Consider the following 11,597-nt stretch of genomic DNA (forward strand, 5'->3'; position numbering starts at 1 on the left):
TAGTTAGTCAGGGTGAGAATCTTTCCAATTAACTGCTAGATTCAAAAATCTTCTGGAGATTCTCAGGATCATTGCCTTGCCCATCTTCTACATATGACTGTGTGACTTGACTTATTCATGTTTCCTAGCTCTTCTCCTTTCCCTCTCTTGATTAGTTAGTCCTCAAGATCCTGCTTTCCTTTTGCTTGTATTATACTTTTCTATTTGTATTTCTTCTTTTGAGTTCTTATACTAGGGAAACTATGCGATGTTTACACATGTGTGTCTGATTTATTTCACTTATGAGTATATGTTGAAGTGGCATCCACTTCAATATAAAGGCTTCGAGTTATAGTATTTAGATGCCAATGGAATACCCATTTCTGACAGGACTAAATAAAAAAGGGGATACAAAGGAAGGACCATTTAGTATCTGTATATGCAGAATAGTTAGGATAGATATACAGCTATTTTCGTTTAATTCAATGAGAAGAAAAATTTGTACTAATGGTGTTTGGACAGGCTATCCTGTCTGCTTCTTGTACTATGGATAGCCACTAAGAAGACAACAATGTGCAATCTATTAATTATTGAAACTGTCCTATTAATCAGTTTTGAAACTGTCTCGTTGCTATTTGTTCCTCAATAAAAAAAAATAATTATTGGAATCTCTGGGAAGATGAGGTGGAAAGGCATAGAAAGAGAGTAGAGTTTAGGAATCATGAGAAGATAGGCTTATCTATCTTCTCATTTGAGTTTGAGTGATGGCCCCCACAAAAAATAGTTTTGTGTGGTCAAATGTCCCAGAATAGAATTTCCAACCTCAACACCTTCACTTACAGCCGTGACAATGACCTGTCCCTCCTTGTTATCTATCTCCCTATTATGCCTATCCCATTCTCTAACCAGCCTCCTCTTCAAGATACAGATACAAACAAACACAAACCCAAAGGTGTATGCAGCCTTCCTCCTCTGAAGCCTGTAGTTTTCCTCTAGTTTCAGAAAGCAAAGGACTGAGAGCAGGCAACCTGAACTTTTTCTGGGAACTTGTTCATGATATTTGGTAGAGATACTGACTGGAGCTCTATTTTCATTTTAAATGTCATGTGCCATCCAGTTGACTTCTTCACCCTCTTTTCCACAACCTTCAAAAAACCTTAGGAACAAAGTCTTGAGTCCAGTGGGAAAAGGAGGATCATGTGGTGTGGTAAGAATGCTGAATACCCACTTCATCTAGGACTGATCTCCAGAGGTCTCCTGGACTCCTTGGTGTGGAAAAGCCCACAGTGGGTTTTCCAATGAAATCTGTCAGTGGAGCTCACTTAGGACTGGGCCTTCCTATGTCTGCAGTGGGTTGCAGACAGCAGTAGTTCCCTGGTCTACTTGGAGGGCTTCATTTGTTTTTCCGTGGGATTCTGTACTACCTCACAAAGAAAACACCTTCACTAGAAAAGAGTTTGCAGTGCAGGAATAAAATCAGAATCTGTGACGTTCAACACACAGATGGAAGTCTGTGGGCAATCTTACTCTGCAATGCTCAGATTCAACAAATACACCACGTGCTCCTCAGAGCTTTTTCTGAGTCCTAAGTAAAAGAGAGCTGCTTCTTCTCTGCAATGTGATCTGCTCCCTCATGAAATAAGCCTCTTTCTACTAGGCTTTCTGCTTGTCTTGGGGACTTTCTTCTCGTGAGGGTGGAAGCCATGTGTCACTTTTGCATTTCTTGTAGAATTTAGCAAAACCTTTTATGGTAATAAATGCTTACCATTTATACATGGGATGTAAGAAACAGTAACAAAAGAGGGGAATCATCCCTTCAATACCTATAGGTGTCATACAGTCAGTCCTACAGCCCCTTTAAGTGCCCTATGGTTTCATCATGCAAAGGCAGACTGCCACCTTATGCCATTAATCTTGATTTAACAGAACCTTTTGCTAACATTTGCTTGTGCAATACCATGAGCCATGTGCTCCTTCATAGATTCCCCTTAATCATTTATGACCAGTTCATGTAGTACACTAACTCCCCTTTTCTGTTTGGAATAATACCAAAGTCCCCTCATAGCCAAACTTCCCAGAAGGTTGCTGGTTGTCTCAATTTGCTCATTTCTATGGACTCTTCAACACAGTATAATCTCACTTCAGCACTCACTCCTTATTGACCCTGAATAAAATGCCCTCGTGGCAATATACAACCTTATTTATCCTGAGAATTTAAAAAGAGTTTTTCCTTTGACTTCTGTGACATTCTGCTGCATTTCCACTCATATCTCTGTTGACCAATTCCTGATACCCTCCACTGCCTTGGTCACACTTATCTTCTGTTTAAATGCCAGTGTTCCCCGGCCTCAATCACAGGCCTTTTTCTTCTGTACACTTTTCCTGGATCTTACTTATGCCCAAGACTATAATAACACAACACACAGTGTTTGCTGTCCAATCTGTTTCCTAAGAAACATTTCTTGGAGATTCATGTCTGGATAATCAACAATCCCAAGCTCAATAGTTTAAAAATGAAAGCTGTGATTACGTTTATAAAGTAAAGCCCCCCCCCACTGTTAGCTAGAACATAGCAGTGTGAATGTTTGCATTTTGTACTTCTTCCCATAACTTAATCAAAACATGGAGAAAGTAATAAATTATAAATGACCTATTAACTGTTTAACTATTTCAATAATAGTTAAGCTCCTTGACTTAGGAATTTTGCCTGCACATAATTAATTGTTGAATGAAGGAGTTAACTGGCTGGTGGGTGAATGGCCAATGGCTGGATTTTGTAAGAAGACCCTCCTGGTCCCACAGAACTCAGTCAGCACTAAGAATTTCAAGTTCTCCAGCGAGGTATCACTTTTGGATGCCTGATCTGGAAAAAAAGAAATCATGTGACTGAAACTATCCATGTACTAATGAATAGGAAAAGACACGATTCAAAGGAAAACATTTGGATGTAGCACTCTGAAAGCCATATGCACATTATAACACTTATACTGATGCCAGTACCTGTGTGTCCTGGGGTTCCCCTGAAATGTGAGTACTGATTGTGGTGTTTCCTATGCTTTTACAGGCAGGAATGTGTCTTGAACAGTTCCCAGGACTGGTCCACACGTCTGTGTCTCCATATTGAAATCAATTTCCCTTGTGTAGATGGCCATAGCAATTCTTAAAAGCCTGCTTTTTTCTGGTGATATAATCATAACTTGGTGAAGGCAATTTTGGGAAGAAGAGAAGGAAGTGGAGGTAAAGGAAGATGAGAAAGAAGGAGGAAGCAGAGGAAAAGCATTCTTTTCTAAAACTACTGAGCTTAAGATGGCAATATTTTAAATAATACAAGCAATTGGAATTTTCGAAACTTTTTGTTTTGAAGGGTTTTTTTTTTCTCCAACATGACTTTTGGGGTAGAGAGAGTAATAGTATGAAATAAGCTCATTTCATTTGAGATCAGTCTGCACTAGTACATGAATGTGGTCAGCATTCATTTTCATTGTATTATGATGCATCCATTATTCACTTCATTGTTGAGCATTCCCCCAGATTCCCTTTTTGCCCACTGCCTTGTACTGAAGCAGCAACACAACTGCCTTCTATTCTGTCTTTGTCTCCTTGACAGCACCAGCACTTAGCTTTTTAATGTCTAGTGCTTACAAAGGACTAGAGGAGTAACACGAAGTTGTTACTCACCATAAAGGAGTAGCATGGAGTTGAAATCAGTGTTATCAGAACTTTTGGTTTTTGCAACGCATCTTCTGACCCAGCTACCCCTGAGGTCCAGGCTGTCACTTACCTCTGACTGACCCTGGAAAACACCTCAAGTTTTCCATCATCAAGACACAGAACACAGTGGACTTCCTTTTCACATCACACTCCATGTATCTTGAATCTTGGACCTTGCAAAATAACTTCTGTGAGTGCTGAGGAAGTTTACCACTCTATGAAAATATAGTGACTACTGAGGAGTTTACTTTTTAGCTGCCCAGTTATGTATTAAAGGCTAATTGCCTGACAATTCCCAGTTGTGCTGATAACCCACTACTGTTATGGGCTATTGGAATATATTGGGTTATTTTGCTGAATTCAGGTAATATTTGAATGGTGTCAAGTATGAAAAGGTCTTTTAAAGACTTCTCCAAATACAGCTTCTCTAACAGCAATGGAACTCTCTGACAAAACAAAACAAAACAAAAAAGAGGGATATAAATAAAGGAGATTTTGAAGTGAAAAAATATATATGTATATACAAAATAGTTAAGATAGATATACAGCTACTTTCTTTAAGATCAATGAGGAGAAAGGTTTCTACTAATATTGTTTAGACAAGACACCATGTCTGCATCTTGTCTTCTGAATAACAACTATGAAGAGAACAATATGCAATGTATGTGACTGTCCTACTAACCTGTTTTGAAACTGTTTCGTTGCTATTTTATTTTCTCATTAAAATGAATTAAAAAGCTAATTTTATTAATAATAATGGCAATAGCTACCATTTATACAAATGCCTATCACAATTGATGGCACAGTATTTATAGGATTATAATTAACATTGACCATGACCACTGGTTGATCAGTAATAACAGTGATCAGATGAGTTCATACTAGACTGCAGTGTTTTGGTTTTTGGTTTTGTCTTTTGCTATTGTCTTAAGGAAGCAAGTAGGTGGAATTGTAGTTACTCTAGCTCTAGGAGTTGATCTGGAGTTAATTAGTAACATACTTTTTGTTTTTTAAAAAAGCAAATTGTACATCTGCTATTGTGTATATGGGTCCGCCTATACATGTGTGTTTCTCCTGATTTTCAAAAGCAATTAAAAAGCACTGTAGACATTGTGGTTCATGGGAGGCTTTGGTGTCGACGTGCCTCACTTGAAATCCAGATTTGGGATGAACTGAGTCTGTGACTGCAGAGTAAGCAAATCACTTAACCTCTCTGACTCCTAATTTTCTCATTTGAATAAAAAGGGATAATTATAGCACCTAACTCAGAGGATTATGAGGATTAAATGACATAGTGAGTATCTATTGTGTACAGAGTAGCACTCAGCAATGAACATTGTTTTTTTTATTATGGCTGTTATTTTAAAATAATTGGAAAAATTTAACAAAGCAAAAAAGAAAAGGATCAAATTTAAGTTCATTTATATGACAGTAACATTAATAATGGCTTACATTCTATAGTTTTTTCTAATGAATCGAATGCTTAAGTACAGTCAATTTTTAGAATATTCATATTTATTAACTTGTAAGTAAAATTAAAATAATGCTAGAAGAGCTGATTGGGTAAATAAGGAGGGGCAGTTCCTTGGGATTGTTAGTCAGAATGTCCTAATATCAATACAAACAGGTGTAATTTGAATTTCTGATTATTTTTGTTATGTTCATCCTGTTAAACTGCATGCTTGGTAAAAGTAAGGATCTTTTTGTTACTGACTAATATGTCTTAAGCACATAGCTGAGAGCTTGTCACACAAGAGTGTTCAGTAATAAATGTGTATTGGACAAACACTCTGAATGAAACCAGCCTACACCCATCAAGAGATCACAAACTTGGTAACCAGTAGGCATCTGGCCCTTGGTTAAATGTGGATGAGAGGCCAAAAGTGAGGCCCTGTATGAGGCTCCTCTCAGATCTCATTTTCCTGTCCCTACGGTACAATCTTTGGCAGATATTTGATACCTGCAGTCTGATCATGACTCGGTGTCCTGAGCCAGAATCCACATTCTATAAACTAGCATGGGGCCTCTAACTCTATAAATCAGCTTAATAGCTCACCTCAGATGATAGAATCATTTGCAAGTTCTTAGGAATATTCTATCACATTTTTGAACCACCTAGAACAACAACTTCATGGATTATATTTTACATAATATAGCATTTAAATTATAAAGCCTTTTTCCTAGGAAATATGAAAGTTAAAAACCCAGGCTCTAGAGACATACCTTCTTAATTCAAATTTGGGATCGCAAGTTACTATGGCACTTAACCACACTTGCGTCACTTAATCGCATTGTGTTCTGTTTTGTCATGCATGAAATGTAAGTAGTAACACTCTTGTTATAGGATCAATATGTGGATTAAGTGAAGAAGAGTTGCAATCAAAGATTACCTGCTCTTCTGGTCATTATTAGAAGCAATAATTACCTGATTGAAAGCTTACTAGGTATTAGACATCAAATATTTATTATTTCAGTTTTGAAAACTCTGTAGGTCATTATTGTAACCCCATCTTATGAATCAATATATTGAGATGTAAAAAATTTTTAGTAATACTCTACAACCACAGGGCTAACATGCAGTAGAAAAGGGTCACATTTAAATACAGGTGTATCTGATATAATCTCTTATGGAGATATTTCCCTGAGCAGAATTTGAAGTACCTGCTTTCTCTTTGAAATTGCAGTTTCTGATGCCTGATCTTTAGCCTTCTGAGCCAAGCTCACTACCTCAAAAACCGTTTTTAAAGCATCCAAACCTTTAAGAACCCGTATATTGGTTTGATGGTCTATAGGTTCCAAGGACTCTTACAGACCTTTCTTAGGTTGTCCCATGGTTCACTTTACCAGTCTTTATGTGTTCCCTATTAGGGATAGAGCAAAATCAGCCAATTAAAAACTTAAATACAATTTCAAAACTGTAAGTGGGCAACCAATAACCCAAGTACATAGTTTAGATTTTATGGCGTGGGGATACTAAGGTTATGAAACCCTTTAAAATCTTTATTTTAGTTTTGTTTTTTGAAAGAGGACCTCACTGTGTAGTTCAGCTGTCAATGAACTTGCTTTTGTAGCCTAGCCTGACCTTGAACTCACAGTGATCTTCTTGCTTCAGTTCCCGAGTGCTGGGATTACAGGTGTGCACCACCACTTCCAGCCTAAAATCTTTATTACAAGAAAAAATTTTTTCCCTTGCAAAATTGAAGTGTGTAATCCTTCAGTATTTATTTTTTTAGCACTTGTGCATGCTGTAACCTAATGATGCTTCTCTCCCTGGAGTACAAATGCACTGACACCAGGAGCAAGGGAGCCTCCTGTATTGTGAGGAGACTGGGGGACTGCACCCTGGGGGACAGGATCTTTCCCACTGCAGAGACAGATATGAAATTTGAACCCCTTTCAGACAGCAGAAAAAGCAAGGGAAACTGAGAAGTAATCCATTTACAGATGTCAACACAGCCACTGTTTGCAGGCATGATTTGCTGTGCCACGTTTGACAGATTATTTTTATATCCTTGAGATTTATCTTGTTTTCATTGAAATATGCTATAAGATGTTCTGCTACCTTTTGCTAGGTGAATGAGTTGTGATGTTGGGTAAAAGCATCTTTCACAGACAGGAGACTACACTGCACTCAGAGCTAGTATGACCATGAACTGGTAGTATGGTAGTGATTTGTGCACGATACATAGTCAGGAAGCACATTAGAATGTTAGCTCTGATAGCATGGATTTGCACAGGAGTCAATGGGATGTTTGAAGATCTTATTTTCCTCTTTTGCAGGTTAATTGTGTATGGTTTTGTCAAGGCTATGATACATGCTGGCCAGCTGAAAACAGGAGACTTTCATTTCACTGACTGCTTATTTTTTGGGTCACTGATGTCAGCTACGGATCCAGGTAATGGCTCAAATAACCCAATCCCTGCTTTATAAGTAGTAAAGCATTTAGGCCATGTGGGGTAGCATGTTCTTTTAAGCTCAGTATTCTGAAGGCTGAGACAGGAGGATTTCCATAAGCTCAAGGCCAGCCTGGGCTACATAGTAAGACTCTGCTTCAAAACTCCAGGGAAAAAAATGCTAGGTATTTAGCTCAGTGTGAAGGCCCTCTGTTCAATACTCTGTGCTACTGCCAAAGGGTAAAGCATCTAAATTGAAGGTTTCTCCAAAAGCCCTCATCTCAGCCTTCCTACTAATAATTGTTTATTCCTCTTCACATGCAACTGACGTATCTGTTGGTATTTTTCTAAGGAAAGAAAAGGAAAAAAATAGGTGAATATTTAGGTAACACTTGAGAAATTAATAAGAAAACAATTTTTGTACTGGAAGAGACTGGTTAAAGTCATTATATTTATTTCTCTAGAACTCATAGCCTATGAGTCATGCTCTTTAATTGTTCTCTACTCAGCATCTCTTCCTTCAAAATTTTGAATTAAAAGTTTTAAAATACTTTTAAACACAGTTGACTGTGGAACTTCTGAAGGCCATTCAAAGTAGGCCATATAGTAAAAAGAATGTCATATACTCTTCACCAATTACCAAATATGCTTAAGTTTAATTTATACTCCTCAACCCACTACTCATCATGATTGCGTTTGGTTAAAGCAAATGCTATGCAGTATATTAATAGGCAAATACACTGAAAAATTGTCATTTATAGATAGAAACTAAAAATATTCAAAAGCATGATTTAACAATTTCAAGGTCAATGTTTGAATACAACTGTCTTGCTATTAGCATTGATAGTTTGTGTAGCCATTTGTATAAAGTAGGATCCAAGCAAAGATTGCACATCACAGTTGATTGCTGAGACTCTTGAGTTTCTTTTAACCATTACGGTCCTTTTCCTTTTCTATGTCATTTATTTATTTAAAATTTTATTTGCATTTATTTTATGCTTAATTTATTCCCATGCCATAAGTTTTTGTTTCTTCAGTTTCTTCTGGGATATCTTTTTCTTCTGTGCAACTTCCTCCTCTGCTTTGGGAACAATTTGTTCCTTTTCAGTAAGGATCATCTCAATATGGCAGGGAGAGCTCAAGTATGGATTAATCCGGCCATGAGCTCTGTAAGTATGGCAGCGCATCTTGGGTGCTCTGTTCACCTGGATATGTTCAATAACCAGAGAATCTACATCTAAACCCTTAAGTTCAGCATTATTCTCTGCATTTTTAAACATGTGCAGCAAAAATTCAGCACTCTTTTTGGGCCATCGACCCTGTGTCCAGCCCTGCTGTTTGGCCAGGGCACACCTACCAACTCTACCACCGTAATGCCAGAATGGTACACACTGCTTCTTTAATGTGACATCCTTGAGATACTTGGTGGCCTTTCAGATATGCATACCCTTGATGGCCTGAATAGTTTCATGTGTGTTCTTAAAGTGAACGCGAAGATTTGAGCCTCTTGATTTACATGATTTTGTGAGGTTTTCCTGGTCAAGAGAGTAGCGAACCATTTTCACAGGTCATCCAAGGCCGCTCACAGGAAGAGTTCTATGTCATTTATTGTTTAAAAAGAAGAAGCAATTTTCTTGTGGTTGAATTTGAACATGGTCCCATAAAGCGTTCTGGTACTTCCCATATTTCTTGTAAGCTAATGTTTAGAGTAGAGGCTTAATCAGATTCAGGTTCACCGTTTCTTGTCAAAATTACTCTATACTGTGAACTTCCTTTTGCAGTGTTTAGTGTCTGAGCTGTGAATCAGCTGTGAATCAGCATTAAGGAATTGCTACTCTAGCAAAGATCACCAGAACCCACCTGTAGGAGAATGAGATGGGTTTATTACATTCTATGATGAGAGCAAATACTCACAGTGAAGAACCATGTGTTGTGTTGAAGGTGGTTAAGCAGCACTTACTATAGCGCTTGCATTCGTGCTTGTTATCTTAGGAGTCAGGGCTTTGCCTTGGAATAGATGATATTAGGAAGTGCCAGCTAGTCCATGACTGGCAACTTGAGTAAGTCTTTCCTAGAAGAAGGAAACACTAGACTAAGCCTAAAATTATAACTGGTCAAGAAATAGTGGTCCATCCTAATAGTTAGGATAGGCAGTTGTTTGGTCAGTTTTGCAGTTTGGACATAGTCATATGTGTTTAGGCAAGCTTAGGGAGTAGTTTTCTTTTTATCTGGGCCCATCATAGACACAGAATGACTCTGCTTGTTCATTGTTGATGTTCAATAGAATACAAGGTCTACCTCACAGTACCAGGCCGACTCTTGAATGTCGGCAATCACCCAACCCTGCGCTTTCTTCCCAATTTTTTATTTTTACTTTTTCATTAGCACCTGTTTGCAATACATAATCTGACCCTTAATGTTGGTGCCACATGGTGACTTGTTATAAACACTCTCAGTCTCAACCCCAGACTTAGTAAGACAGAATTTAACAGTATCCCTAAGTAATTCATAGGTACAGTAAAGTCTGAGAAACTCCATATTTTAGAGTTTCTCATTTCTCCTAATGGTATTAGGACCTTTTTGCTAGCAACTGCTGCTTTCACTATTTATTAAGAATTACAAATGAATGGTATGCAAACTATGTCTGCATTTTGCATTTATTAGCTATTACTCTCCTTAAGGAAGTAGTTTTCCAGTTCCATTATTTAAGTATTCATCTTACAGAATAAGCAAACTAACAAACAAAACTGAGACAAATGATTGATTCTTTTCCTTTATTTATCAATTTGCAAGATGATGTGTTGTTTCCCTAAAATCTTCCATGTTACCACCAAGGTAAAGTTTTTTAAATTATCTTTGTGAATATATAGATTTAACATTGTTGATATTTTTCAAGCTACTATTGTGATTATTATTTTTTTAATTTTTAAAAATCTTTTATTCATTTGGTACAGAGTCTCCCCACAGAGCTTGGTCGTGTGGTGATCCTTCTGTCTCAGCCTCCCCAATGCTGGGATCACAGGTTTACACCACCATACCTGGTTTCAGTGGCTGGCACCATGAGCCTGGGGTTCCAGGGCTGGCATGGCATGCGGTAGCAGGGATTGAACCTGGGTCATTGCACTAGACAGGCAAGGATTAGACCACCAAGCTATTTCCCCAGTATGGTTGGCTGTCAATTCTAAACCATTTTTTTTCTTTTTTTCTGCATAAATTTATTGAGAAACAAATAGCAATGAGACAGTTTCAAACCACATTGGTAGGACAGTTTCAATAATTAACACACTGTATACATCCTTCCTAGTGATTAATTGCTGTACAAGATGCGGACATGATATCTTATTTACAAATACCATTAGAACAAATCCCTCTATTCATTAAGAGAATGAAACTATATATCTATCGTAACCATTTTGAATACACAGATACAAAATGGACATTCATCTGTGTCCCCTTTTTTTGTTTAGTTCCATAATTTGAATATTATAGGTGTGTTAACTCAACAAAATATTCTAAAACAGTCCAGTAGTCCATAATAGTATTGGGTCTTCTGCTTCACTGGTGGCATTAAATTTCTAGTAGAATTCAGGTGTGAATACATCAGGACCTGGTCTTTTTTCTGTCAGTAAAATTTTTTTTATTTCATTTTGAATTTCATTGGATGTTATTGTGTTATTGAGAGTTCTTGTATCTTCTTGATTCAGTTTTGGTAACTTGTACCTTTCAAGGAATCTGTCCATTTCTTCTGTGTCTTTAATTCTGAGACAGTAAAGATTTTCAAAGTAGCTATTGATGATTTGAAATTCCACTGGGTCTATGGTAATTTTGCCCTTCTCATTCCTTATTGCTTAAATTTGTTTCTTCTTCCGTATTTTTATGAGGTTAGCTAGGGGCTTATCAAATTTATTTAGTCTTTCAAAGAACTAGGCTTTTGATTCTTTGCTTCTTTTTTTTTTCCAAAATTTTATTGATAAACAGCAATGAGACAGTTTCAAATCAAATCGGAAGTACAG

General features: G+C 37.3%; 1 protein-coding gene across 1 annotated transcript in view; it reads left to right on the forward strand.

Annotated features, from left to right (window-relative positions):
• Slc9a9 (solute carrier family 9 member A9) overlaps window positions 1-11,597 on the forward strand; it is a 711,270-nt gene that overhangs the window by 186,793 nt on the left and 512,880 nt on the right. Inside the window, exon 5 of the mRNA XM_012514271.2 lies at window positions 7,471-7,586. Within this exon, the coding sequence (XP_012369725.1) occupies window positions 7,471-7,586 (116 nt within the window). The remainder of the gene's footprint in view (window positions 1-7,470; window positions 7,587-11,597) is intronic.

Source organism: Octodon degus, unplaced genomic scaffold (genome assembly GCF_000260255.1).
Source record: "Octodon degus isolate 3935 unplaced genomic scaffold, OctDeg1.0 scaffold00028, whole genome shotgun sequence".
NCBI lineage: Eukaryota > Metazoa > Chordata > Mammalia > Rodentia > Octodontidae > Octodon > Octodon degus.